At 49.6% G+C, this 24,399-nt stretch overlaps 8 protein-coding genes across 8 annotated transcripts; 3 read left to right on the forward strand and 5 right to left on the reverse strand.

The window, feature by feature from the left end:
* Positions 1–6,426: 6,426 nt before the first annotated feature.
* GLRG_03481 (uncharacterized protein) lies at positions 6,427–10,602 on the reverse strand (the record flags this gene model as incomplete). The annotated part of the gene is made up of 1 exon (XM_008094166.1): positions 6,427–10,602. One exon carries the CDS (start codon positions 10,600–10,602, stop codon positions 6,427–6,429), a length of 4,176 nt encoding a protein of 1,391 aa, XP_008092357.1.
* Positions 10,603–11,145: 543 nt separating this feature from the next.
* On the reverse strand, positions 11,146–11,754 carry GLRG_03482 (uncharacterized protein; the record flags this gene model as incomplete). The annotated part of the gene is made up of 1 exon (XM_008094167.1): positions 11,146–11,754. One exon carries the CDS (start codon positions 11,752–11,754, stop codon positions 11,146–11,148), a length of 609 nt encoding a protein of 202 aa, XP_008092358.1.
* A 1,861-nt stretch (positions 11,755–13,615) lies between these two features.
* On the forward strand, positions 13,616–15,052 carry GLRG_03483 (uncharacterized protein; the record flags this gene model as incomplete). The annotated part of the gene is made up of 6 exons (XM_008094168.1): positions 13,616–13,792; positions 13,849–13,953; positions 14,011–14,101; positions 14,154–14,250; positions 14,305–14,565; positions 14,641–15,052. 6 exons carry the CDS (start codon positions 13,616–13,618, stop codon positions 15,050–15,052), a joined length of 1,143 nt encoding a protein of 380 aa, XP_008092359.1.
* Positions 15,053–15,806: 754 nt separating this feature from the next.
* GLRG_03484 (rhomboid family protein) lies at positions 15,807–16,223 on the forward strand (the record flags this gene model as incomplete). Its single annotated transcript, XM_008094169.1, has 1 exon — positions 15,807–16,223. One exon carries the CDS (start codon positions 15,807–15,809, stop codon positions 16,221–16,223), a length of 417 nt encoding a protein of 138 aa, XP_008092360.1.
* A 20-nt stretch (positions 16,224–16,243) lies between these two features.
* Positions 16,244–16,441, reverse strand: GLRG_03485 (uncharacterized protein; the record flags this gene model as incomplete). Its single annotated transcript, XM_008094170.1, has 1 exon — positions 16,244–16,441. A coding segment is annotated over one exon (198 nt), but the record flags the coding sequence as incomplete, so codon positions are not given.
* Positions 16,442–16,484: 43 nt separating this feature from the next.
* GLRG_03486 (uncharacterized protein) lies at positions 16,485–17,771 on the reverse strand (the record flags this gene model as incomplete). The annotated part of the gene is made up of 3 exons (XM_008094171.1): positions 16,485–17,047; positions 17,103–17,250; positions 17,310–17,771. 3 exons carry the CDS (start codon positions 17,769–17,771, stop codon positions 16,485–16,487), a joined length of 1,173 nt encoding a protein of 390 aa, XP_008092362.1.
* A 2,229-nt stretch (positions 17,772–20,000) lies between these two features.
* Positions 20,001–21,157, forward strand: GLRG_03487 (triacylglycerol lipase; the record flags this gene model as incomplete). The annotated part of the gene is made up of 2 exons (XM_008094172.1): positions 20,001–20,226; positions 20,349–21,157. 2 exons carry the CDS (start codon positions 20,001–20,003, stop codon positions 21,155–21,157), a joined length of 1,035 nt encoding a protein of 344 aa, XP_008092363.1.
* Positions 21,158–22,468: 1,311 nt separating this feature from the next.
* GLRG_03488 (arrestin) lies at positions 22,469–24,118 on the reverse strand (the record flags this gene model as incomplete). The annotated part of the gene is made up of 1 exon (XM_008094173.1): positions 22,469–24,118. The coding sequence occupies one exon, from the start codon at positions 24,116–24,118 to the stop codon at positions 22,469–22,471; it is 1,650 nt and encodes a 549-aa protein (XP_008092364.1).
* Positions 24,119–24,399: the final 281 nt, after the last annotated feature.

Consider the following 24,399-nt stretch of genomic DNA (forward strand, 5'->3'; position numbering starts at 1 on the left):
TAGACGGACCTAAAAAAAGACCTCTAGTTGGTAGCTATGTATAAAGAAATTAGCTTCTATTATCTAAAGAGCACTTTAAAAGCAGTAGACCCTAATAAAGCATATAAGTCTTCTAGGGTACCTTTAACTACTAAATAGGTCTTTAAGAAAAAATTTAATATTAAACAGTAATATTAATAAATATAAGGCCTAATTATATGTTAGAGGTTTCTAGTAAAAATATAGGCTAGATTACTTTTAAACCTTTGCTATAGGTAGTAACCCTACTACTTATAGGGTACTATTAGCTATAGCAGCAGCTTTAGATTAGGAAATCTAACAAATTAATATTATTAGAGCCTTTCTATATAGGGATTTAGAAGAAGAGGTATATATAGACCCTTCTAATATCCCTTTATCTAATTTCTTTAATAAATACCCTAATTTAAATACTATAAATTAAGAAAATAATAAGAATCAGATATTATTACTTTTAAAGGCTTTATATAGCCTTAAATAAGCTCTTAGGTAGTAGCAGTTAAAGATTAAATCTATATTAAAAGATATAGGTTTTATATCTTTAAAATCTAATAAAGCTACTTATTATAACTAAGATAAAAATAATCCTTATTATATTATTACCTATGTTAATGATTTTTTTATACTTAATAAAGATATTAAGTATATAGAAAATATAAAGGGTAAAATCTCTAAATATATAGAGATTTAAGACCTAGGTGAAGTTTCTAAATTTCTAGGGCTTTATATAATAAGAGATAGATCTAGAAGATCTATAACTATCTCTTAAGCCTATTATATTTAACAACTTCTAGAAAGATTTAATCTACTAGAAGCAAAAGGAAATAATATACCTATATCTCCAGGTATATTAAGTAGCCCTCTAGGTAACAAATTAGAAGGTTATACTCCTTCTAAGGACCTATTAAAGGAATATTAACGCCTTATAGGTTCCCTTATATACGCTATGTTTATGACTAGGCCTAATATAGCCTATAGCGTATCCTTTACCTCTCGTTACCTCTATAACCTAACAGAATTCCTACTTAAGTAAGGAAAAGGTATTTTAAAATATTTAAAAGAGACTATTAATTATAATATTACCTATCAAGGTAATATAGATATTAATAACTCTAATAATACCCTTAATCTAGTAGGATATACTAATTCTAACTAGGCAAGTTGTAAAGAAACTAGAAAATCTACTTCTAGTTATATCTTTACCTTATTAGGGGGCCCTATTAGTTAGAAATCTAAAAAACAGTTAACTATATCCCTATCTACTACTAAGGCTGAATTTAATAGCCTATAGGAAGCTATTAGGGAGGTAGTCTAGCTAAAAGGCTTATTATCTGAAATAGGGTATAATATAACCCCTATAAATATTAAAATAGATAATAATGTAGCCTTAAGCTTAGCTTATAATCTAGAATATTACTAAAGGACTAAGTATACTGCCTTATATTATTATTATATACGTTAAGAAGTTAAAAATGGTAATATAGAAGTAGAATATATTCCTACTTCTTTTATGCCTGTAGATAGCTTAATAAAACCCCTTCCTAGGGTTAAATTTTAAGAATTTGTTAAGCTTATAGGCCTATTTAATAATAATAAGCCTATATAATATACTTATATATATGGTATATTTTTTTTACTATTATTAGGATTTTTTATTAATAAGTTATTATACTTATTAATATTTACCTTATATGCTACTGCATAACTCTAGGGTAACTTTTTTTACTTAACTACTTTTACTTTATAATAGAGCAAAAGAGGGAGTATTAGAAGTAAGAATATCTCTAAGTATTCTTATACTTCTTTATCTTATATTTCCTCTATTATAGAGGTTATATATATATAAGATATATATATTTATAATTTACTTACTTAGTAGATTAATATATATATTAATTACGTAAATATGTCTGATTATGTAATTAACTAAAGATTAGAGAAGGTACTAGAATGTCTAAGATCTCTCTAGATCCTACCTTCTACCTCTGTTGTTCCTATAAGGTTATTGTTTTAAGTTAGGGTTATTTACTTAAGGTTATTATATTACGTAACTAAGGGTTGATTTATAAGCAGCTTACGTAAGTATAGAATATTCTAGTAAGCTGTATAGGTCTATATAAGGGCTGGAATTCTTCCTGTTTCTAGTTTCCTTTCCTTCTCTCTCTAAGCAAGCAAATAGTTAATAATCTAACTACTATACTCTCTTTTAACTATATATCCTTATATCCTCTATTTATTTACCCTAGGTATAAGCATTTATATCTCCTTTTTATCCTATATTCTTGCTTCTATAGGATATATCTTTATATAAGAGATATACTCTCTTATATTCTCCTAAGCTAGAATTCTCTATCTAAGAGACTAGCTTACCTGTTGTGCTAACAATTAGTTACCTTAATCTATACGTACTTATATACGTCTAGACACATCCTAGCTAATTTAATACTAACTTTATAGAACTTTATAGAAAAGTTAAGAGGATAATAGGGGATTAAGATCTTTTATAGATCCTAGTAAAAGGATATATATTAGTATAGGGTTTTATAAGGCGTTATAGGAGGGTACTTATATAGGCAAGACGGTATATGCCTAGCCGGTTTTTTATAGGAAAGCGTAAAGTTTAGTAAATAAGGTTAGTTTTTTATAGGCCTAGGCACCTATATATATATCTATATACTAGTTTTAGAACTGCCTAGGCCTTTACGTTTCTATGCTTTTAGATACCTAATTTTATAGTTCTATATATATACTTTTTCCCTTATATACTCTTATAACTACCTATATATTATTAACTATTTCTCTTTTTTTTTACCTAAAATGCTATAAACTAGTTACCTAGTATATAATCTTATATAGTATTTTATACTTATTTAAGAAAAGTTAGCTACTAGCTAGACTTACGCTTTAATTATTATATATCTTATAGAAAATTACTAGCTTTAAGTTTCTCTTATAATATTTAAATAATTCCTACTTTTAATTAACTATTACTATAAAGTCTGTATATAATTTTTAGTCCTTTTACTTTAACGTATTTTTAAGCTCTTTTTTAACTACTAACTTTTTAACCTAAATATTCTTACTGCCTTATATATAAAGGGGTTTAGTATTTTATAATATAACCTTAAAGATATCTAAAAATACTATTTACTATAGCGCTATTAAACACCTAAATAGCTCTAAGTAGTATATTATAGTGTAGTTAAATACCTTTTATTAGTAGATAGTATAGTAAATATAGTCTAAGATTTTAGCTATAAGTTTCTTTACACCTTTATACGCTAACGTAGCTATATTATTAGCTAAGACGTCTTTTATAAAGCCTATTGTTAAGTTTTTCTTAGAAATATATAGAAACATTTAAAAGAGCTTTAATATTAATAGAAAGGTTAGACTACGCTAAGGCCTAACTTTATCTAGTTAATTAATACTTATAATAAGCTTCTTCTATTTAGGTTTAAGATATATACTACTATTAATATATACTCCTAATATATTATATAGTTTTATATAGGATTCTCTATATATATAGCCTAATCTATACTTACTTAGTACTTATCTATTATCCTTAAGCAGAAGTATATACCTTTTACTATTTATTTAGACTATAGTATAGAAGTTACTTTTACTATAAGAGGGTATTAGTATTTTTTATAAAAGCGTATAAAACATATACTATCTTAACTAAATATTAATATTCCTATAACCTTTTATAATTATTAGGTATTTAGTAAAAGTATTTATAACGTTAAGATTAAAAGTTAGTAGAATTAATTATATTAGGCCTAATCTATATAATAAAAGGTAAATACTACCCCCTCTATATACTAATATCTAAATACTAACACTTTATATAGGTATTCTTTTATTAACTATAGTCTTTATACCTTTTTTCCCTAAATTCTTTTTCTAATTAGATTACCTTACTTTTTATTTATATACTACTTCTTTATAAAGACTTTTCTAACTTTATATACCTCTAGAATAACTATTATATTTAGATATAAAAGAATTAGCCTTATAGTGTCTATAGTTAGCCCTAGTTACTTTTTTACTAGCCTAATCTAACTTCTATAATTAATTTTATATAATTAGTTAATCTCTTAAAAGTATAAGAAATTCTTATAGTTCTTTAATAAGATAGTATAAATCTTAATCTATACTTACCTATATAGATAATATAGGTCTATAAAGATATTCTTAGTTCTAAAGAGACTTTTCTACTTATAATAGAATTTTATAGTTTAAAATATCCTTATATTAAGGTATATAACTTCTTATAGTAGCACTTAGAGATTTATATTATCTCTAAAGCGTCTCTAGAAGTTTTTTTATTAAAGAAATAAAGTAGTAAAGTTAAGTAGATAAAAGTATAACTTATTATACTTAGGATTAATTTATAGTAAATCTTTATAGAAGGGCCTAAAAGAGTATAAATAGAATAAAAGTAAATAATATTATTCTAAATTACTTAAAGAAGTATCCTTTAGGCTAACCTATATACTATCTTATATATCCTTTACTTAATCCTTATTTTTAATAGTATCTTATATACTTACTTCCTAATCCTTACTTTTTTCTGCCTCTACCTTTAAGTAGGTATGCTTTTATAATTTTACCTATAAGCTTACCTTTAGAGCCTTAAGTGTTAGCTTTTACTTTATTCTAGTTTAGATACTACTTAAAGATATAGATTATAGCTAGCTAGTATAAGGCTATATAGGTATAAATAGGACCTCTTAGTATAGTAAAGTAGTAAGCTGTTTTAGTTAGTAGTGCTTAAATTATTACTTTTTTAAAACTTAAGGTATAAAGATAAGCAGCTTAATCTATATCTCTAATATAAGAGTAATTATAAAGCTATTTTTTTTACTAGAAAGTAAAGTCTTATAAAAAAACGTCTAGAGATTAAGGGCTTTATATATAGCGTTATAGAACTCTAAAATATCTAATAAGTTCTTTATATTAATTAGAATTACTTTTTACTTACGTCTAAAAAAGGCCTTATCTAAAGTAAACTTTATAATAAGGCACTTTATTATATTAGTATATAAAGTAAACTTTATAGTTAATAAGAACTATAACTTCTTATTAAACTTCTTAAGGTATTAGATATAAGTATAAGTGTAAAAACTAAGGCTATTAATATCTACTTTATAATATAAGGTAACCTAAAGACTAATATTAATATAGATAGTTAGGTCTTAAATTAGCTAGTTCTTTATCTATTATATACTTACTTTATGCTTTTATAAGCCTTTAATAATTACTATAAAGAAGCTTATAGAAGGTTTTATATCTAGGATATATAGTATAGACTTAGCTAGGTTTATATTATTTTTAGGTAGTTATAATTAGATAATTATAAAAGGTTTTAGAAGTTTAAAGGTATTTTTATTAATTAAGGTAAGGTTAATTATAGACAGTTTTTAAATAATAGTTAAATTAAGAGAATAAAATAAGTAAAAGTGCTATTTATTAAGTAGCTTTACTATAAAATAGTTAAGGTTATCCTTCTTAAGACACCTTACTACTATTTTATAATAGTATGTAATAAATAAGTATAGACCTATACGTAAGTGTGTGTAAATCCTATAGGTTTTATCTTAAGTAATCCTATGTATAGGGCTTATAATTACTATACAGATAGATTACTATCTATAAAGTAATATTACTACTATCTGCACACTAGTAGTAGCCCTAGTACAGACCCGCACCCTAATTAGGCAAGTTTTGACTTTTGGACCAGTGCGCCCTGCAGGCTGCCGTAGTGGGTACTGGCATACGCGAAAGAGAGGTTGAATGAGAGGTGCTCTAGCTACAGAGTACGAGATGAGTATGCCGATACGCCGTACGGAGTACTCCGTACAGGTACATATCCCTGATATGCATCGCCCCACTTCCTCCTAACCGAGGGGCTCCACTGCCCGTGCCTCCTTATCCACTGATTTGACTTCCTGACTTACCTACTAATAGTACATCGTACATCGATCGTACCGACATTGATTTCAGCTATACCTATTTTCGGGCATTTTCGTCATTGGCAGATTCCAACGTCCCGGGAGAGGCCTCGATCAGCACTCCGCTTTCCGGTTTGACAGAGAGAAAAAAAAATTACGATTTACTTGGCCCCGCCGAAGACTGGAACACACATGTACGCAGTAGACCATTTCTCGGCTTGCAAATACTGGTTGCAGAATGTGCGTTCAACACCACGACGAGGAGACGACCCGTCCGTGATAGCAACCAAGTCGCCGGGAATTACAGATCGACAGTGACAGTGACGGGGTAAACAAACAACAAGCACATGGAATTCGCTCTCATTTGCCCCCCTCTTGCAGATCATCCTCCCTACGTGCTCTATTTCGGACTGCAGGTTCGTCTGGACCATCTCGCCGCCCCACACGCTTACAAAGCCAGGGCATGGCGTTGAAGTGAGTTGTACGCCTCCTGCGTCAATTCTATATCGGCCTCTTGCGCATCGTCATCCTCCTCCTCCTCCACGAAGTTATGATACCTTGCTCCGCCACGCTGCTTGTGCTTCGCACAAATCCGTTGCTTGTATTCGCACTCGCACACTGGCTTCTCTTCAGGACTATCCAATCGATAACCCAGGCACTCCTTCAAGGAATCCCAGGACATCTGGCCACCTGTGCCGTCCGAGGAGGTCGTCTGGTTGAAGAGCTTCCTGGCGGCTTCGAGCCTCTGCGACGAAGATGCGCCAAACCCTTCAGTCTTCCTAATCTCTAGGTTGGCGTACGAGCGGAGGAAATTGATGCTTCGAAGAACCTCCACCGACTGGGCTTCAGTCTTCCAGGAGCCCATCTCCGTGTTCCACGCCTGGAGACTGTCGAGCCTCTCGGATGCTTCTGCTAAATCCCTCCGCTCGAGTGCTGCTACCGTTTCGCCTCTCCTCCTCGAGAATGCTGCCAGTCTCCAAAAGACCGTGGAATCCTCGTAAGGCTCCAGTTTTGCCGCTGATAGTTTCCTGGGCCATAATACGCTCCGTGCCAGGCTCGGCAGCAACTCTCTCCTCTCTGTGTTGATTTTCTTATACGGCTTCAGGTCGGTCTTGCCAAGCTCCTTGATCAACTCTATACGCAGCTGATATATTCTATCGCCTTGCTGGTTTTCAAAGTTGGAATCACTGGTGTGTCGGCGAGGCCACCATGACCACTTGGCAGTTTCAGCCCTGGCGTCGAGCTTGATTTGGAGGTCTCTGAGGTGCTCCTCCAGATTCTTGACCTGCTCGTCTCTTTGCTCCTTGGCTTCGCTGAGAGCTTCGATTTTCGCCATGGTAGTTGCCAACTGCTCTTCCAAGGCCTTGTTCTCCGCCTCTAGCTCGCTCAGTTCTACCTCCTTTCTCTTTAGTTGGTCTTTCAGGTCCTGTATGCTGCTGTCCGCTGTCGGCGGATCGTCCGTGTCTCGCTCTTCATGCTTTTTCCTCAGGTCTTTGAGCTGGCTCTGGCATTGCCGAATCTGTTCTTTGAGCCGGTCACTTTCTTCTTGCATCTGCTGCTGAATGGTCTTTGCAGCCTCGGTTGCGGTCGCTTCCATGTCTTCTTTTTCCTTTCTCAGGCGCTCAAGCGAACGCCTCTGGCTATCGTTCTTCTCAAGAAGCTGCAGGCGAACTTCTTTCTCGGAATCGACTTTCTCAAGCTGGTTGGTGATCTGTGACACAGCGTCACGTATCGAGGTGGCTAGTCGCTTGACGGACCGGGCCATCGGCTCGATCTCGGTCACGACGTTTTCTTTCGATCCGCCGGCCTGCCAGGACCGGAGCGACGCCTCAAGGATGCTTGTCTGGTCGTGGGCGCGCTGGCCCTCTACATCCAGCATCGATACGATGAACTGCAGAGCTTCGCGCAGCTCTGCGCGGACCATGTCTTGATAGCCGTCCATGTGTTTGAACGCTGCTTGCATGTCCTTGTCGTTGATGGCTCTGACAATCCCCTCGAGTCTGTTCACCTCATCCGACTGGAGCTGCTTCTCGCGGCGACACTCGTCAATTTGGTTCTGCTTGGCCTCAAGCTCCCGTTCCAGCATCGGGCAACGGGTGCACGATTCCCTCGGCCTCAGCCGAACCTCCTCCCACGGGTTTTTGAAGTTTGGCCGCGAGTCGGCGCCAGCCCGACTCCCTTGAGTAGGATAAGGGTCCGCAGGGGGGTAAGCAGGAACCTGTGAAGGGGAAGATGGGCCAGCGGCAGAGCTTGTGGGGCTCTTGTAAAATGATTGAGACGACGCAGGGCCGCTGTCCCCAAGACCTCCCGCTTGAGCGCTGCCCGGCGGCACGGTGCCCATCCTCGGACTGCTGACCGTCTCAGGCGAGAGGGTCGCTGGAATTGACGGCTCGGGGAGATCCTCCGCCATCGCAAAGTCGTGCCGGCCGCGCAACCGCATTCGATGGGCGGCGGCCTCCAGGAACCTGGCCGTGGTAGCCTCGCGTACGCGCTCTTCGGTGTTGACGTCCTCGTCCAGAAACTTCGCAAAGTCCATCACCCGTCGGTTGTTGCTGCGGAACAGCTCCGGGTCCTTGGACTTCTCCTTTCTGATGGTCATGTATCTGCTGGTCTCTTTGTGGATGTCTTTGATGTCGCGATAGATCCGCTCGAGCTGGTCCAAGTCCTCATCCAAGACCCCGCCCCGGCTCCTGATGGCGTTTTCGATGCCGTCCCGGACATGCAGGAGGTAGGTGAACCTGTGGGACAGGGGGTTCCAGCGCTCGGCGTCGCGATCGCAGTTGCGCTCCACGTTGTCCGGGTCCCGGAAGCCGCTCGCGTTGGCCTTCGCGAATAGGTGCTGGGCCCTCACCCCGGTGTCCATACGCTCCCACGAGTTCCGCATCCTCTCCAGCGTGATTTTCTCGTCCGCCCCGTCGGCCTCGTCACGAAACAGGTCGCAGTCCCGCTGGAACCGGAGCCTCAGCCGCGCCTCCTCCTGCGCAGACGTGAACATGAGCCGGCACACCTGGTGGATGATGCGGTTCACAAAGGGCACCTTGATCCACGTCCGGCCCTGCATCCACTCCAGCAGCGCCGAGAGCATGCCGTCGTTGGACGTCTCGAGGTCAAAGAGGGCGTAGTAGGCTTCGTCGTTCATGCTCTCCCCCGTCACGGCTTCGAACTCGAGCCTGCGGCGCTCTGCGGCAACGTCGCGAGTGTAGCCCGGATAGCGGTGCCGCTTCGAGAGGAGGGTCTTTGTGGCGTCGGAGGTGGCGTCGAAGGCCACGTTGTACGCCTCGATGATGCGCCTGTGCTCGGCGCTGGAGAGAGGCTGAGGCGTGACGAAGAGGTGAGTGCGTGCAGGCATGCCAGGGTCCGGAGCGCGGGCGCGGCGGTGGTCAAAACCGCGCCCGTGGCGGGGCGGCTCGAGCTTGTAAGCCCGGAAGCGGTCTTGAGTTGGAGTTATGGTCCCTCGTGACGAGGTTTGGGATTGATATAGGGGCGGGTTGGACGCCAGGGGCTCCGGGGCGTGGACCGGTGATCCACAGACGCTGAATTGTACCGGCCCGGTTGGGATCGGGGCATGCATGATAACGGTTGGCTGGGCTTCGCCCTGGCCCGACGAAGGATTCTCGCTCGGGAGTCCTCGGTTTCCCTGGGTTTTCTGCGTCTTGTCGGTAGCCTGACTTCGTCCGGGGATTCTCAGGGGTGCTGGGACATCCGCGCCAAGCATCGAGGAGAAGGCTCCCTCCTCCGATTCACCGTCGGAGATATTCCACCTAGAGCTCTCACGTCCCTCATGCCGGCCCGTCTCCCTCGGATTATAGTGACCGGATGCAGAGAGGGGTGAGGCCGACCTCTTCGCCATCAGCGAGGGCAGAAGGCCGCGGTCGTCCACGGAGCCGGTGGCCTTGTTGTCTACGGAACCCCTCGAGAAGGCACTCATTCCTCTCCGCGCGGCAGTGATGTCGGGCTGAGATTCCGCGATCGCGGCACCGGGGGCGTGCGGTACGGATGAAAGGGGCCTCGGCTTGGCCTCGAAGATTGACTCTGAAACGGCGTCGTAGATGAGGTCGGAGACGTTTTTCGAGCCCTTATATTCTTCGCCGAGAATGAAAGCGGTGTCTTCTGGGGAAGAAGCGGTTGGTTTCTCTGGTCGCGGTCCTCCTTCGTGGAGCTTGGGGTTCGAACACCCAGCCCTCTGAGAACCCCCTAGTTCCGCCCCGGTCAGTCGAGAAGATGATACAGTGTCGTCTGGTAGCTCCGGTAGCGCAGGCCGCACAGCTGAGGGGAACCAAGCCCTAGGGTCTTCCATATCAACAGCCAAGGTGCTTCTCGGCCCGGCATCCGCGTCTTCATCCGGGCGCGCCTGTTGTGGCAAAGTTGTAGTGTCTCTGTCGTTCATAGAGGCATCTTTCTCCTGCGCCGTCGCTTCATCAGTCGTCGAGGGTCCGCTCTGGTTCCCGCCGGTCTCCGAGGCGGGCTCGGCAGTGTGGTCTGACACATTTGTGTGTTCGGACCCGGAAGCGGAGGCGCCGTGTTTGGCGGCATCAAAAGTGATGGGACTGTCTTGATCGTTGCCGCCGGGATTACGGACTTCTTCCCTGTTGGCCGGGTTTGCCTTTCCATCATTTCCAGGCATGGTCTCTCAGGGACACTGCAAGATACATACGGAATGGAGAGGGTTTGATCGTGCCGGCTTAGAACAGACAGCTTAGGGATGGAGAGAGAGAGAGAGAGAGTACGTTAATGGAGAAAGGTAGAATAGAGAGCACTCTACGATACTTGGACATGCTGGGCTCCCGATGCCATTTTCAATCTTTAGGGTCCGAGACGTGACTTGCAACATCTTCTTTCAGGACCGCGACGTTGCAGGGAGGGCGATTCAAGGGGCCTGCGAGGCTCAAAGGTGTCGGTGTCTATGCTTCCCCAAATCAATCAAATCGCTATACAATTGTTGCGAGCATTTTGTCCTCCCCCCTCCCAGGGGTTGAGTTGACAAAGAAGTCCGGGGCAGGGGGTGCCAGATAATCGGCCCACGAGATCGGTTCTATTCTGTCATTCGGATTCCTTGCAGCCAGCCAGGTGGCTCGGTTCTCTCTCTTTTCTTCCCGAGGGCCCTGTTCTCCTGGTTCATAATCGTAACAAAGTTCAAGCACAATCTCGTCCCCCCTCCCACCCCTGCTCATGTCGTTGGCGACCTGCAAACCGACCTGCCCCGTACAGTCCGTAGGTCGGGCAGACTCTCCCGGTGGCCGACGACCTCCCCATTACAGTCCAGGATGAGATGCATCTCACTGGAACTCGAATCGGGCCGCGTTCCCTCATCGTCTTCGTCGCGGTCGTCGCAGATGACAACAGGGACCCTCTGCTGATCTGAAAACCGGACCACCTTCGACACTCTCCTGCCTTCCTTCACAGCGGTGTGTGCCCGTCTCAGCCTAGCCTCCCGCTCTTTCTCGAACCGGATCATGGCAAGGCAGTCCCCCGTCAGGCCCCGGATGTCCGTACCGGAGAACCCGTGGCCCCTCACGCTGGCGGCGCGGACGTAGGCGGCGTGCGCGGCGCGCCAACGGCCCCAGGCGCGGAGGACATGGCCGCGGTAGAGGTGTGCGCGGGGCTCGAGGTCGAAGCGGTGGAAGTGTGACGCCGTCGCGAGGGCCTGGTCAGCGGCGTTCAGGGCCTGGTGCAGCGTCAGGGCGGATAGGGGCGTCTGGAGCAGGGCGAGAGTGCGCAGGAGGAGCGCGTTTACGGTTCGGGTGATGACAGCGGCGTCGGATGGAGGACAACTCATGAGGAGCAGGGCTTGGTGTTTGGCGTTTGGCGTCTAGCGTCTGGTAATCGTGTTCCCCAGAGCTCGGTGTCGCTGTGCATGCGTCTTGACGAAAACGGCGATGTGTTGGTTGGTTTTCCTGTGTGACGGGTGGCGCCGGGGGTATTCCCTTCTCTTTTCTTTTTTCGTAGCAGCTTTATTTTGGGCTGGACCAAAGTTTGCGAACCAAGGGAGGATCAATAGGTACCGCTTATGCTGATCTTATTGCCTATCCGGAAAAATGACAGCATCGTACTATTTGCCGCATCTACAAAGAGTCGACACGGAGGGATTTCAGCGTTGACGCAGGAGCTCTGGTTGGAGGTCGGCTCCAGTCGAACAAAGGAAGAGGAGTCCCTTCTATTCGCACCCCTATTGGCTCGTGTTAACTTTCAACGCGCATAACGCGTGGTGAATTGAGCAATGCAGTGGAAGCTTCGATTCGGGAACTTTCAAAGCCGCTTGCCTCTCCGGGCAGGCAGATTAGTGGCGTCGGCAGCTAGGGCGGGGTGCGGAATCAAGACACGATATATTGGTATGGACTAGCGAAGCCCGCATTCGTCGAAGACGGCTGCCCAGGCCAGCCGAAAGAAAATAACCAGCGAGTTCAATGGAACAATGCCGCAAACAATAAGGCGGCTGGGTAACATGGTTGTTTGGGCCGGTCCAGTTGATTACCTGATTGATTCACTTGGTCAGTACATGTGCCGTCAAACAAGCTGTTCATCTTCATCGCTCTAGATCTCAAACAGAGAGGGGTCCGTGTAGTGACGGCAGGTTCCGTCCTTGTTAGATTGGCGGAGATGCCTTTTCCTGCAAGGCAAAGCGTAGACGCGGGGATGGAGAGAAATGCAAATACCGTCGTTTCCGGTGGAAGTAAATAGCTTGAAAAGTTCCAAACGTGCTACCTAAGGAACGTCAGAGTTCCATCAGGAGCTGTTTGGGCCCTAAGTAGACAAGGAAAACGTGAGCATTAGGTATTCGTTATGAGCCATGGGGCTGTGCATTGAGATCACCCAGGTGGTGCCATTATCCGAGACCTTGTGTATCGACGAAAGCGGCGAATAGTTTCCAAGGCCTAAATAAGCTTCCCACAAGCATTTCCTGTATCGGTTCCCAGTACCGTCTCTTACGAGGTCCAAGCGCACAGGCAGCCGCCTGCCACCTTGTTGGCGTCGGAAAACACCCTGCTCCAGCACCCGAGAACAGCAGGTCTCACTCAACAACACAGCTCCCGATGCTCTCCCTCCCATCATGACGCTGATATCAGCTATGCTCTTGAGATCGTGTGGAGGGCGAACTCCCATTCGACACCAAGACAGTGACGGGTGGTAGTTGGTTGGAAATCACGCGGCGTTGAGAAGCCTCGAAGACCAACACCAAACTCCATGGTTACGGAATATGCTGTAAGGTCGATCAAACTGATCGTTTGTACTCTTTCAGCGGCAAAGGAAGCTTCTGTGTCTGGGGCTGAACCTCTCTTCTTTGTGGGTCGGTGGCGTCCGGCGATTTCGGTGTTCTAGCTATCTAGACCATATCATCGACCCCATTCGCCGTGGCTTCGAGGGCTAGGTCGGCCTCCTGTTGTTCATCCGTCCTTGGGGGAAATTGTTAACGAGCTTTTGAGTTGCTTCCAAAATGTCTTGGTGTGTGCCTATCTGGTGCCAAATGAGCTCATAGTTCGTACGTTTCTGTGTTCCACGTGGCTGGTACGAGTTGATTGCCAGCGACCCAGAGCCATTCATAACTTCGGCATGGATCCTTCCCTACGGTTCCAGTTTTGGCAACACTCTCGAACCATCTGAGGCACAGCAGGTATAACGGCAAGCTGCACCAATTCGACATGACGGCTTTTAATGGATCCTTTTTGTACCACCCAGACTCTGCCGGGCACCACATCTTCGACCTGAATCTGGCCTTGATCATCGTGTCGACAGTATTGGTATTCCTCCGCCTCTCCGTGCGGGGGTTCTTGGTCAAGGCATTAGGATGGGATGACCTAATTGCAACCATCGCCTGGGTAGGCCAGCGTGTCTTTCGCGGGAACCTGCAAAGACATATTAACACAAGGATCAGGCACTCTGTGTGACGCTCTCGGCCCTCGAGATGGATACAACCCACTACGGCACGGGTGCCCAGATGAAAGACGTACCTCAAGAGACGCTCCTTCAATTCACCATGGTGAGCAAGTCCCTCTACTCAACTCGGAAAGCCCGGAGAGCTGACACACGACAACAGAGGCTTACCATCATGGAGCTCATCCATTTCATCGCCTCAGGAGCAGTTCGATTAGCGATCCTAGCGTTTCTGCCTCGCCTAAGCAAAAACAGTACGAAACTGACCAACCCAAAGACGCGTTTTGTGCTGATCAGCGCTGCTAGGGGTATACAGATGGCTTTTATACGGCCTCAGCACAATCGTTGTAGCTGTGAGCCTGACTGGGGTTTTCTTCATGTTGACAGAATGCTCGCAAATACCGTAAGTGGCCAACTCTCATTCGAAAATGGGTTCGTTGCTGACGCATTGATATAGCGACGTCTTCAACTATGCCGCTTCTTGGAGGCAGTGTAGAGACAAACGTGATGAGCGCTTGATGGTGCTTTCGCAGTCCATCATCTGGATATTCGTCGACTTCATGCTGGTGGCCCTCCCGCTCTGGGTCGTTGCGAGCTACCGCCAGATGGGCATCAAAGCGATTCAGATCTTGCTCGTTTTCTCTCTCGGTATATTCGCTGTCGCGACTGGTATCGCTCGGTTCATCATAATTCTCACCACCGACTTCAGCGATAACACGTAAGTGCTACTGGCGTTGACGAGCGCTGCTCGGGGTTTTCTGGACAGTTGGGTGGGCCACTGACACCAAGGCAGAACATACAAGATGCTGCATATTGCAATATGGACTGATGCCGAGGTCCACGTCGGACTTTGGGTTGGTTGCTTTCCGGCGCTGCAACCATTGATCAGACATGCGTCGTCCATGATGGGGCTGCGAGGTCAGCCGCAAAGCAAAACTTGGAGGAGTAGGACGGATACGGCCATCTCCGCGAATCCGCCCAACAAAAAAAGTGTCGTGAACGGGTCGCCGCGCAGCTCGAGCAATTTTCGGAGCGAGCTTTCAGAAAACCAGCCCAAGGGAAGCCCGGCGGATCGCATCGAGATGGTAGATCTGGAGAAGGGACAGGACAGAGGACGAATCCTCCAGCAGAGAGACCTCATGTTCGATGTCGATCTCAGCGACACGCCAGATACGGCAAATGAAGGAAAGAATGCTAGTGGTTAGATATAGGAAGCTTACGAGAGCGTAGGAGGTTATGTCAAGACCAAGTCAGTTGCTCCTCTCCGAGTTCGAAACGCGTGTTTGTAAATTCCATGTTGAGCCAGCATGAACCACAGGAACTAAAGGTGCATGTGGTAGGTTTCTTTTCTTGTGTAAATGCTGCTGCACGTACAGTGTCGATTTGACAAGTAAGACACGGTCTTGGAGGGGTCGACAAGTGCACGGATCAACTGCCCCGGGAGACCTGATGAGATTCAATTTCACTTTGGATGTTGACATCGACATTCTATATTGTTCGACATCTCCATGCCAATTTTTTTCTTCCTTCCACAAACTAGGCGGAGGAATGACCAAACCCAAGAAACATTTGAAAAACACGCACGGGTCAGATTCATGCCAGTATTCTTCCCACCGTCCGGCCTCTCGATAGTTTCTGCTCATTGCCGCCTAACCTCCAATATCGGTTGATCTCACAATGGCATCATTCTCGAGTCTTCGATATCCTGCACATTTTGGACCTCGCAATCTCGGAGTACTTTGGACTGCAATCCTCTACGGTATTCCTCTGATGAACGTTGCCGTGCATCTCGCATGGCTGCTGGCCCTCCATCCCATTTTCTCTTCGCTCCCGATCAATCGGAGGCGCCTATCCGACTTCTTGCATCGATATTTCATGCTCAGCCCAAGCGACCCTCACCTGCTCACTCTTTTCACCTCAGCCCTTAGTCACATTCAACCACTGCATCTTTTCGTCAACATGTCAACATACAAGACCTACGGGGAATCCTTTTATCAGCTAGGAATCTCGCCTATACGATTTATTCTCCTCGCAATGGGCAGCGGTCTTGCCGCCAGTTATGCCCATATATTCAATGCCAGGCACCGGCGCGGGGCCAAAAACATGGTGGAAAGAACCGCTGTAGGGGCCAGCGGCGTTCTGACCGGCCTTGGAACAGCGCTGGCGTGCATGTTTCCCACGCTTGAGGTTCGCCTCTCTGGAGCGAACCAGATGCTTCCGCTGCGCGTCGTCGTCCTAGGCATGTTCGCCGTGGATGCCTACTGCTTGGGTACCGACCGAGAAACCGGAGTAGGGCACGCTGGACACATTGGTGGTGCCCTCTTTGGTCTGACGTACTTCCTGTGGAGGAAAGCTACGGGAGCTCGGAATTTATGAAGCTATTGACAACCCGATAAGGAGAAGCCATGGGGAACAACCCAAACTGAGATCAACTCTGACTGTCCAAGGTATCTACAAGAACGGAATATGCTCATCCGTAGAAGCCCGAAGGAGACAAAAAAAAAGCCCAACCCAAATGTCCGACCCAAAAACTGAAAAAACGCCACACTACCGCGAAAAGGAGAGGCTGTACGCTCTCGTGTACATGTCAACATTCACATTCAACTCCATCCCGGCCTTGGCAACTATCTTATTGGTCTACCACAACTCTTCGCTATTGACCATGGGCTTCACATTCGATCTGGTGCTGTGGCGATCCGGGTTCGCCGACTGCTGCTTCGTCTTGTGGAAGGTTGGGCTCAGCCTGTGTGTTGAAGCGATCGGGCTTGGATAAGTCACCGATCTCTCGCCAGGACTGGTGGCGACCTTGCTTGCCATAGTGGACTGTCCTAACGGGACTGGACCAACACCGACAGGCGACATCTTCTTGTCTGGAAAGTGCGAGGTGGTGAATCCCGGCTGACGCGGCCCCTTGTGCTCGTCCCAACGCACAGTGGGCGATTGAAGAGGCGATGGGGCTGACCGACGACGTGGCCGGAACGATGCAGAACGCAAACGTGGAGAGGTCAGGTTCCATGCCCGGCCAAATGCGGCACCAGGATGGTATACGCACAACATCGCGGACGCCAGCAGTGGCAAAGCACCGCCAATGACTAGGGATGCGGCCTCAGAACGCTGAAGAGGGCTGTCGAGGCCGTTCCAAAACTCGACGAGACGGTATATGGTGTGTCCGATCAAGGCCACAGCAATGATTGGTATCACTAGTTTGGGGTGGTTAGGTCAAAGCTCGACACCGTTGGAAGTCTGACAACTCACTTTTGATGAAGTTCTTGAATCGTGGGGCTTGGTATATGGCAACATGCTTCGGGTCTGGAATCTTTTGGGTGAACCAGAGAAACAGACCCACAAAGAGCAACAGTGCCAGGACCTGGACGCCTAGAGCGGCAAGTAGGATGGATGATGTCTACAGTAATCGGTTAACGATGAGGGTTCTCGAAAGTAAAGCGGCGGACTCCTTCCTACCTGGACGCCGCCGAGCCCAAAAACGGTAGACACAGCACCGGCAATTTCCAACGCACTAACAAGAACAAGGGCGAAGGCGAGGAGCAAGACTGCGACCCTCGGCCGCGTGAACCCAATACCAAGGCCGTACAGGGCGATGATATGAGGCAGGATTTGGCAGATGGCCACCGCGATCAGTGTTGGGCCCGAGATGGTGCCGAGAAGCCAGAGGAAGAACGAGGCTGAACTGGCGCCATTGTCTCGAAGCCTCACCCTTCCCGCAAAGCCCAGGACCTCCAGAAGAAGACCAGTCGCCAGGGTTAACGCGAATAGGGGGGTCTTGAAACGGAAGCCTTGATAGAGAGACAAAGGCACCAGCAACGTAAAGGCCACCAGAAAGATGGCACTGCCGATGACAGAGGGCGAGTAGTGGGTATAGCCCCCCGGGTAGGGACACGCGTGGTCTCCGCAGTTGCCTGTCATTGTGCTCTTGTTCCGCTTGGCAAGCGACAATAACTGTCGCGTCGCTTCACCATCGAATGGCTGGGCACACCAGAAGAGCAAGCAGGAGAGGGAGAAGCGCGCCGGGCGCTGGGGATATATACACGCGGCAGAGGACCGGCGAGGAATGGGTTAAGCATTTTCCAATTCCCAGCAAGCCGGTTTGCACAATAGCTACTGTTGAATAGGACGAGAATGCTTGCGGGTGGGGGGGGGATGGACAATGGAGAAGAGCGGCCCGACGGGGATGGCAAGTTCACGCAGGAGCAAGGCCGGGGTCGATCCAAACGGGCACACCATCAGCTTTCCGCGGGTGCCATCCGTTATGGGTACATCCACCACGGAAGAGACGTTGTACCAACAAGAACTTTCTTCAGTCAACCTCTAACTGGATGAGTCTTACAAGGTCTGTTGTTCTCAGTCTAATCGCACGCGGATGATGATGTTTAAAGACAGCTGGCATCGCCGTGAGGCAGAGAGACAGCCAGTAGGGCTGAGTGGCTTTTTCTTTTTGACCCAGACGCAAAGGAAGAATCGACTGGTCAGCTCTTGACAGCAAGTCATCAGGAGGGCAGGCAGGCAGGCAGGCAAACAAACTGATCAACAGGCTTGGGTTTGGGTGCGGGCGTAGGCGATGGGTGTGAAAGGACGAAGTCGTCCCGGCGGAACGGTTCGTTGGTGCAACAGGCGAAATGTTTGCAGATCCGGACCCTCTTCAGCAGGCACCATAAGCCAATCGTCCTGGAGCATTTGGCGGTCGCGGCCTGTTTACCCACGGACGGCGCAGATGAGGAGGTTACATTGGAGGGCCATTCAATAAGCCCATGTTGGTCAATGATGGCCGGCGAGCAGGGGTGCTCGTCCAATGGAGGCCACGGCCACTGCCCCCCATCTGCCCTACATCTTGGCTGCGGGAGGGTGTCGAGCTTGTTGATTATCAGCCAGTCCTTGAACCCAAAGCTGCTACGCCGCACAAGGCACTGGCTCGAGCAAGTTGGGGATTGGGGGGAGGCAATCAGGAAGTGGCCCCAGGAGCGGGGGACCTGCCAACGACGCCATATCATTTGCGAAAGGGCCAATACCTAACGCCCGCGTGGACCAGACCTTCTTTAACGACAGAGCCCGGTTACGAGCTTCCTGTCCTGTGTTGACGGCTTCGGGGTAGTCATCTCTTGTGTCGATCAAGCGCCGCTACTGGCCGTATGCAAAAGGAAAAGAGGATGCGAGAGCAGGCAGTTCACCACAGGATCGCGATGGCCGCCACACCAGAGATTTCCCCTCTTATCATGACAGGCACAGTGCAACAAACTGTGTGCGCGGGCACTGCAGGGTGCACGATGCGGCCGCCCTCATAGCTCGATGAGAACGAGATGAACCTGCTGTCGGATGACTGGCCGGCCGAAAGTTTTTTGCTGAAAGAGGAACCCCCCGGGGGGGGGCAGGAGGGGCGGAACTCTGTGGCCACGACCTGATGCCGACACACACGATCGATATTGACAAACTTTTCGGGATGCTCCTTGCATGGCTCTGCAGCACATGCATCCCGCACCCTTGTCATCTCGTCTGGACGCGGATCGCACGGCCAGAATGAGAAGGATGGGGAGGAGGAGGGGAAGGAGGAGAAGGAGGACGGCAACGACGAGGTGTGCAGGGGAGGAGGATCACGACGAGCCTCTGGCGTATGCACGGTGATGTGCGGGCGGGACGCATCCGTCCACTAATCATTAGCGGCCGCCGCGGTTAGTGGATCCCTCGGCCGGGAGACCCCCGATCGCGCTAAGCCGTTCGCGGCCGCGGTTCTGCGTGACGTCAAAAAGCCGGGCGCTTAAACATCCTTGGCAACCGCATCTTGTTGTCCCTCCCGGCGCGCGTTTCTTCCTTCGTTTCCGCATGGCCAGTCCACACACCATTTGTCGACGGTAAAGAGATTATTGCCACCTCGCCAGCTGAGACACACACGCACACACATACACCCACAGAGAAAGTGAGGGAGAGAGAAAGCCATCGACAGGGATTGATTGATTATCCATTACAGCCGACCAACACGGAGAAAAGAGGGGCACACAAAGAAAGACAGAGAGAGGAAGTACCGTACATTGGAAAACTAATCTTTGCCCGCACAAACACATATACACACACACCCCTGAGTTGAGTTGGGTGTCAGCCCGCCCTTTTTACTCCTCACCGTTGTCGTCGCTCCCCCCCCATGCCATGAACAGCGCATGCCTGACGAGGTGCTGCCCTCGCGCGCCATCCCCCGGGCTCATTCGTGCGCCAACCGCGTCTCCTCGCTTGCTTCGCCCTCTTGCATTGGCAGGCAGCAGCCGATACTTTTCCGCCTCGACCTTGCGGTCGAAGCACCACGACGGCGACCCGAGGTTCAGAGACTTGGGCAAACAGATATCGGATGAATTTGCCGTGGTCAGAGAACACTATGGTACCACCCCCCTCTTCCTCGTCCGATCCGTTTCCCCCATCTTGCCGTTCCCTTTGTGACTCCCAGCCCCAATACGAGTGGCCCACACACACACACACACACACACACTGACACTTACACAGAGACACCCAGGCATCCCATCGTCCTCGCCCACGGGTTGATGGGCTTCGCCGAGCTTCGCCTGGGCTCGTACGTCCCGCCGATCCACTACTGGCGCGGCATCTCGGAGTCGCTGAGGACGCTCTCGGGCCCTTCCAACATCATCACGACGTCGGTGCCACCGTCGGGCTCCATCGAGGAGCGTGCCGCCAAGCTGAGCGCCGATATCGCCGCCAAAGCGGGCGGGCGCGCTGTCAACATCGTCGCGCACTCCATGGGCGGCCTCGACGCGCGCTACATGATCTCCCACCTCAAGCCCGCCAACGTCAAGGTTATGAGCCTCGTCACCGTCGCCACGCCGCATCGCGGCAGCGCTTTCGCCGACTTTCTGCTAGACGGGCGCGGGCCCATCAGGCTCGCGAACCTGTACGGCCTCATTGAGCGCGCCGGGCTGGGCACGCAGGCGTTCGAGCAGCTGACGCAGAAGTACATGGCCGAGGAGTTCAACCCGCGCACGCCTGACAGCGACGAGGTGCGCTACTTTAGCTACGGGGCGTGTACGGATCGGCCGCCCCTGCTGAGCCCGTTCCGGCAGAGCCACCGGATCCTCGAGGAGGCCGAGGGGGCCAACGACGGGTTGGTAAGCGTGGCCAGCAGCCGGTGGGGGGATTACAAGGGCACACTGCTGGATGTGAGCCACCTAGACCTGATCAACTGGTCCAACAGGCTCAAGTGGACGCTCCGCAAGGTGTGGATGGGGCAGACGCGAACGTTCAACGCCGTTGCGTTTTACCTGGACATCGCCGACATGTTGGCCAAAGAAGGGTTGTGAGGGGGGCGGGGGCGGTTGGGCCAGTTGGCAGGGTGGATGTACGATGCGTCTGTGGGATAGACGGGATCACGTCTGAAAAAAGGCTGGGGATATGGTGTAAGCGCGACTAGACATTTGTGTAAGTATACGAGAGCATAGAACAGGGGGAGGGGTTAAGGCGTCACCGCCGGGTGAGACATTGGCATATTATCGACCGAGATATAGTTCAGGTCTTTGTGCATGGAGAGGACGGGATGAAGCCGAGGCGAGAAGTCCAAGAGGTGGGTCGAAGAGCGGTAAACGTCGGCCGCCTCATGTAATTGTACGTATGACGATCAACGTGGGATCTGTTGGTTCGAACGACACCCCATGGATCCGTTTGTTGACACCGCGTATCCCCCCCCCTTTTTCGAGGTTTTGCGTCCCAACATCTATTCCCCCGTCATCCGATAGACTGTATAGACTGTAGGTAGCGCGACGGATTTGCTCTAGGTTGTCGTTCCGTGCACCCCAACTCATTTTATCGAAAAGCGTTAGATACTTAACACACTTATTCTCTGACTCCCCGACAAAAAGAAGAAAAAAAAAGAGAAAGAAAAAGCCGGATAAGTTCGTGATGGAGGAAAAGTAATGCCCATTCACTAGGCCTAGGCGGGGAAAGAGGTACTCGAACACTCGGAGGCTCTCCTCGGGCGCACCATATCATGCCTGGAAGCTCGAAGAGGAAGCAAAGCCCCCCCCCGAGGCTAACGACGAACAGCCTTGCAGACAGAGAAAGTGGTGGTGGTGGCGCTGGCGCTGCCGGAGGCGGCGGAGGTCGGCACCAAACGTCGGCCCTCGTTGGCAGCCGTTGCTGATCGTGCCCACCACCCCTTTCACCAGCCTTGAGTCCTTCTACTCCCTCCCCCCCTTCTTTTCCGAGCCCAGCGGATAGCTTTCTTCGATGGGAATGAGCAGACAGTCGCGGACAGGTGGGAGACGGTGATGGGTTGAGGCAATGTCCCGTAGGATTGGAACATGGTATATAACAAAAACGCAAAAAAGGCCGCCACCGGCCCATCTTACTCCGCCCTCGGCTTCCTGTCGTCTAGTTGCTTTTCCTTCCCTCCCTCTCTCTCCTCAGGTCAGTCAAGTCAATTAAGTCATACCAGCATTAAACCCATGCCATGTCGCTTGCCCATGCAGTACTTTGATCTAATGAAAAAAAATAAAAATTTGAAAAAGAAAAACCACGCCAACTCCTCCGAACCCCGCTTCACACCAGACCCCGAACACTCCGGGCCCCTCCTACCTCTTCCCACTTGAAGAATATCTTGTCCATCCTTGGCGCGTCTAGCTCTTCTCCGGGATCTGACTGGGGGCATTCTCGTTCGTCACACCGCTGTACGCCGGCCTCTCCTCTGGGCCCGACGCACCCGCGGCCAAAGCCTCGTCGTAGCTTGGCGGCGCCTCGTCGAAGACGGCGGCTCCGGGCGTGCCAATCTGAGGCGGGTATAGGGGGTCATACTGCGGCGCCTGCGATCCTGCTGCCGCTGCCGCTGCCGCGGGTGGCCGCTGCTGTCCGGGACGATACTGCTGCGTCGGCATCAGGGGCGTGGACTGCGCCGTCCGCGGGGGCAGCCTCGGCGGCACGCTGAGCGTTGCGGCGCTGGGCCTGTTGGCCTGCGCCCGCAGCGCCGCCAGCAGCTGCGGCGGCGGCGCGATGCCCGAGTAGATTTGAACTTTGGAAAAGTGCAGCGGCAGGAAGATGGACTGCGCCGCGGGGTTCTCCTTGGACGAGCTCAGGAACCCGCGTGGGCTGGGCGGCTTGCCCCAGCACAGCCCCAGCTGGATGTCGAGCTCGTAGTGGCGCTGGAGGTTGCAGGCCGCGAAGGACGGGGCGACGGTGTTGGGCAGCGGGATGTTCCGCCACAGGTCGTCGGGGATGACGGACTCGAGCGAGAGGTCCTCCGAGGTTGGGTCGCCGAGGATGGGCACGCTGAGCCCCGTCTGCGTGACGACGATCCATTTGCTGGTCTCGGTGTTGAAGAGGTCGTGGCACCGCACGAGCGTCTTGCCGACGAGCTCGATCTGGATGGAGGTCAGGAAGACCTGCTCGTGCGAGGGGACAAGCTTCTTGGCGATGAGCCGCAGCGGGATGGGCTGGTTGCAGGTGAGGATGGGCGGGTGCGGGAGGCGCGCCGACAGCTCGATGGACGGCGGCAGGGCGGCCGAGTCGGCGGCGTCGTCCTTGCTCGAGGAGAAGAGGGACGACTTCTTCTGGAGGCCTTGCGCACGCGGCTTGAAGGTGAAGGGCCGTCGGGCAAAGGCCTCCTGCGTCGTGGCTGGGGGCCGGGGCGGCTCGATAGGCATGAACTTGAAGCCGATCTGGTAACGCCAGTTTTCCTTCAGGAAGCCGGGTCGCTGGATGGTCACCTTGATGTAGTACCGGACCTCGGCCTGGCGGGGGAAGCCGGTGAAGGAGGGCGGCAGGGTTTTGGTGACGTGCTGGAGGAACAGCTGCTTGCTCCCGTCCATGACGCGGGCGCCTCCGAGGCCGAAAGGGCCGATGCCGGCGCCGAAGCCTCCCAAGCCGCCGATACCTCCGATCTTGGACATGGCGACGGGGTCACTGCAGGCGTTGTTGATGGGCAGCTTGAAGGTGAAGGGGAACTCGTGCTGGCCGCCCTGGAGAATGTAGCTCTGGGAGTAGCTGGAGCTGCCGCCGGCGAGGTCCTCATCGTAGGTGGGGAAGACCTGAGCGACGCGGTAGAGGATCTTGTGATTCTCACTGGCGATGCTTCCGGGGCCGCCGCCGGGTCGCGGAGCGCGGTCGTCGTAGGCCTGGGGCAGGCCGAGGGCCGTCTTGGACTCGCCCTCGAGCTTGACGACGATGCCGCCGACTTGCTCGGGCCGACTCAGGTGCAGCACGACGCGGCCGGTGACGGAGTCGAGGTTGGTGAAGAACTCGGGCGCATTGTCGAGCGCTATCCTGATGGACATGGTTGCGTCCGTCGTGTTTCCGCTCAGCCCACTTTCCTTTTGGGGTTCGTCCTTGAACCGGTGGGTGTTGGGTCGTAGTGTGTGGTAGGTGCATCCGTATGTGTGTGTGTGTGTGCGCGTGGGTGTATGTGTCTGTCTGCGGATGGTGCGTGGCAATACTCCGTGTAGGTATGTGTTCGCTGTCTCGTCTTCAAGGTGGTTGTTGGTCGGATGCCGAGGCGCATCGACGTCACAAACAGTAGCTTCACCCTCAATTGAACGGGCGTACCTAGCGTAGCGTA

The sequence above is a fragment of the Colletotrichum graminicola genome (genome assembly GCF_000149035.1).
Source record: "Colletotrichum graminicola M1.001 genomic scaffold supercont1.10, whole genome shotgun sequence".
In the NCBI taxonomy this organism is placed as follows: domain Eukaryota; kingdom Fungi; phylum Ascomycota; class Sordariomycetes; order Glomerellales; family Glomerellaceae; genus Colletotrichum; species Colletotrichum graminicola.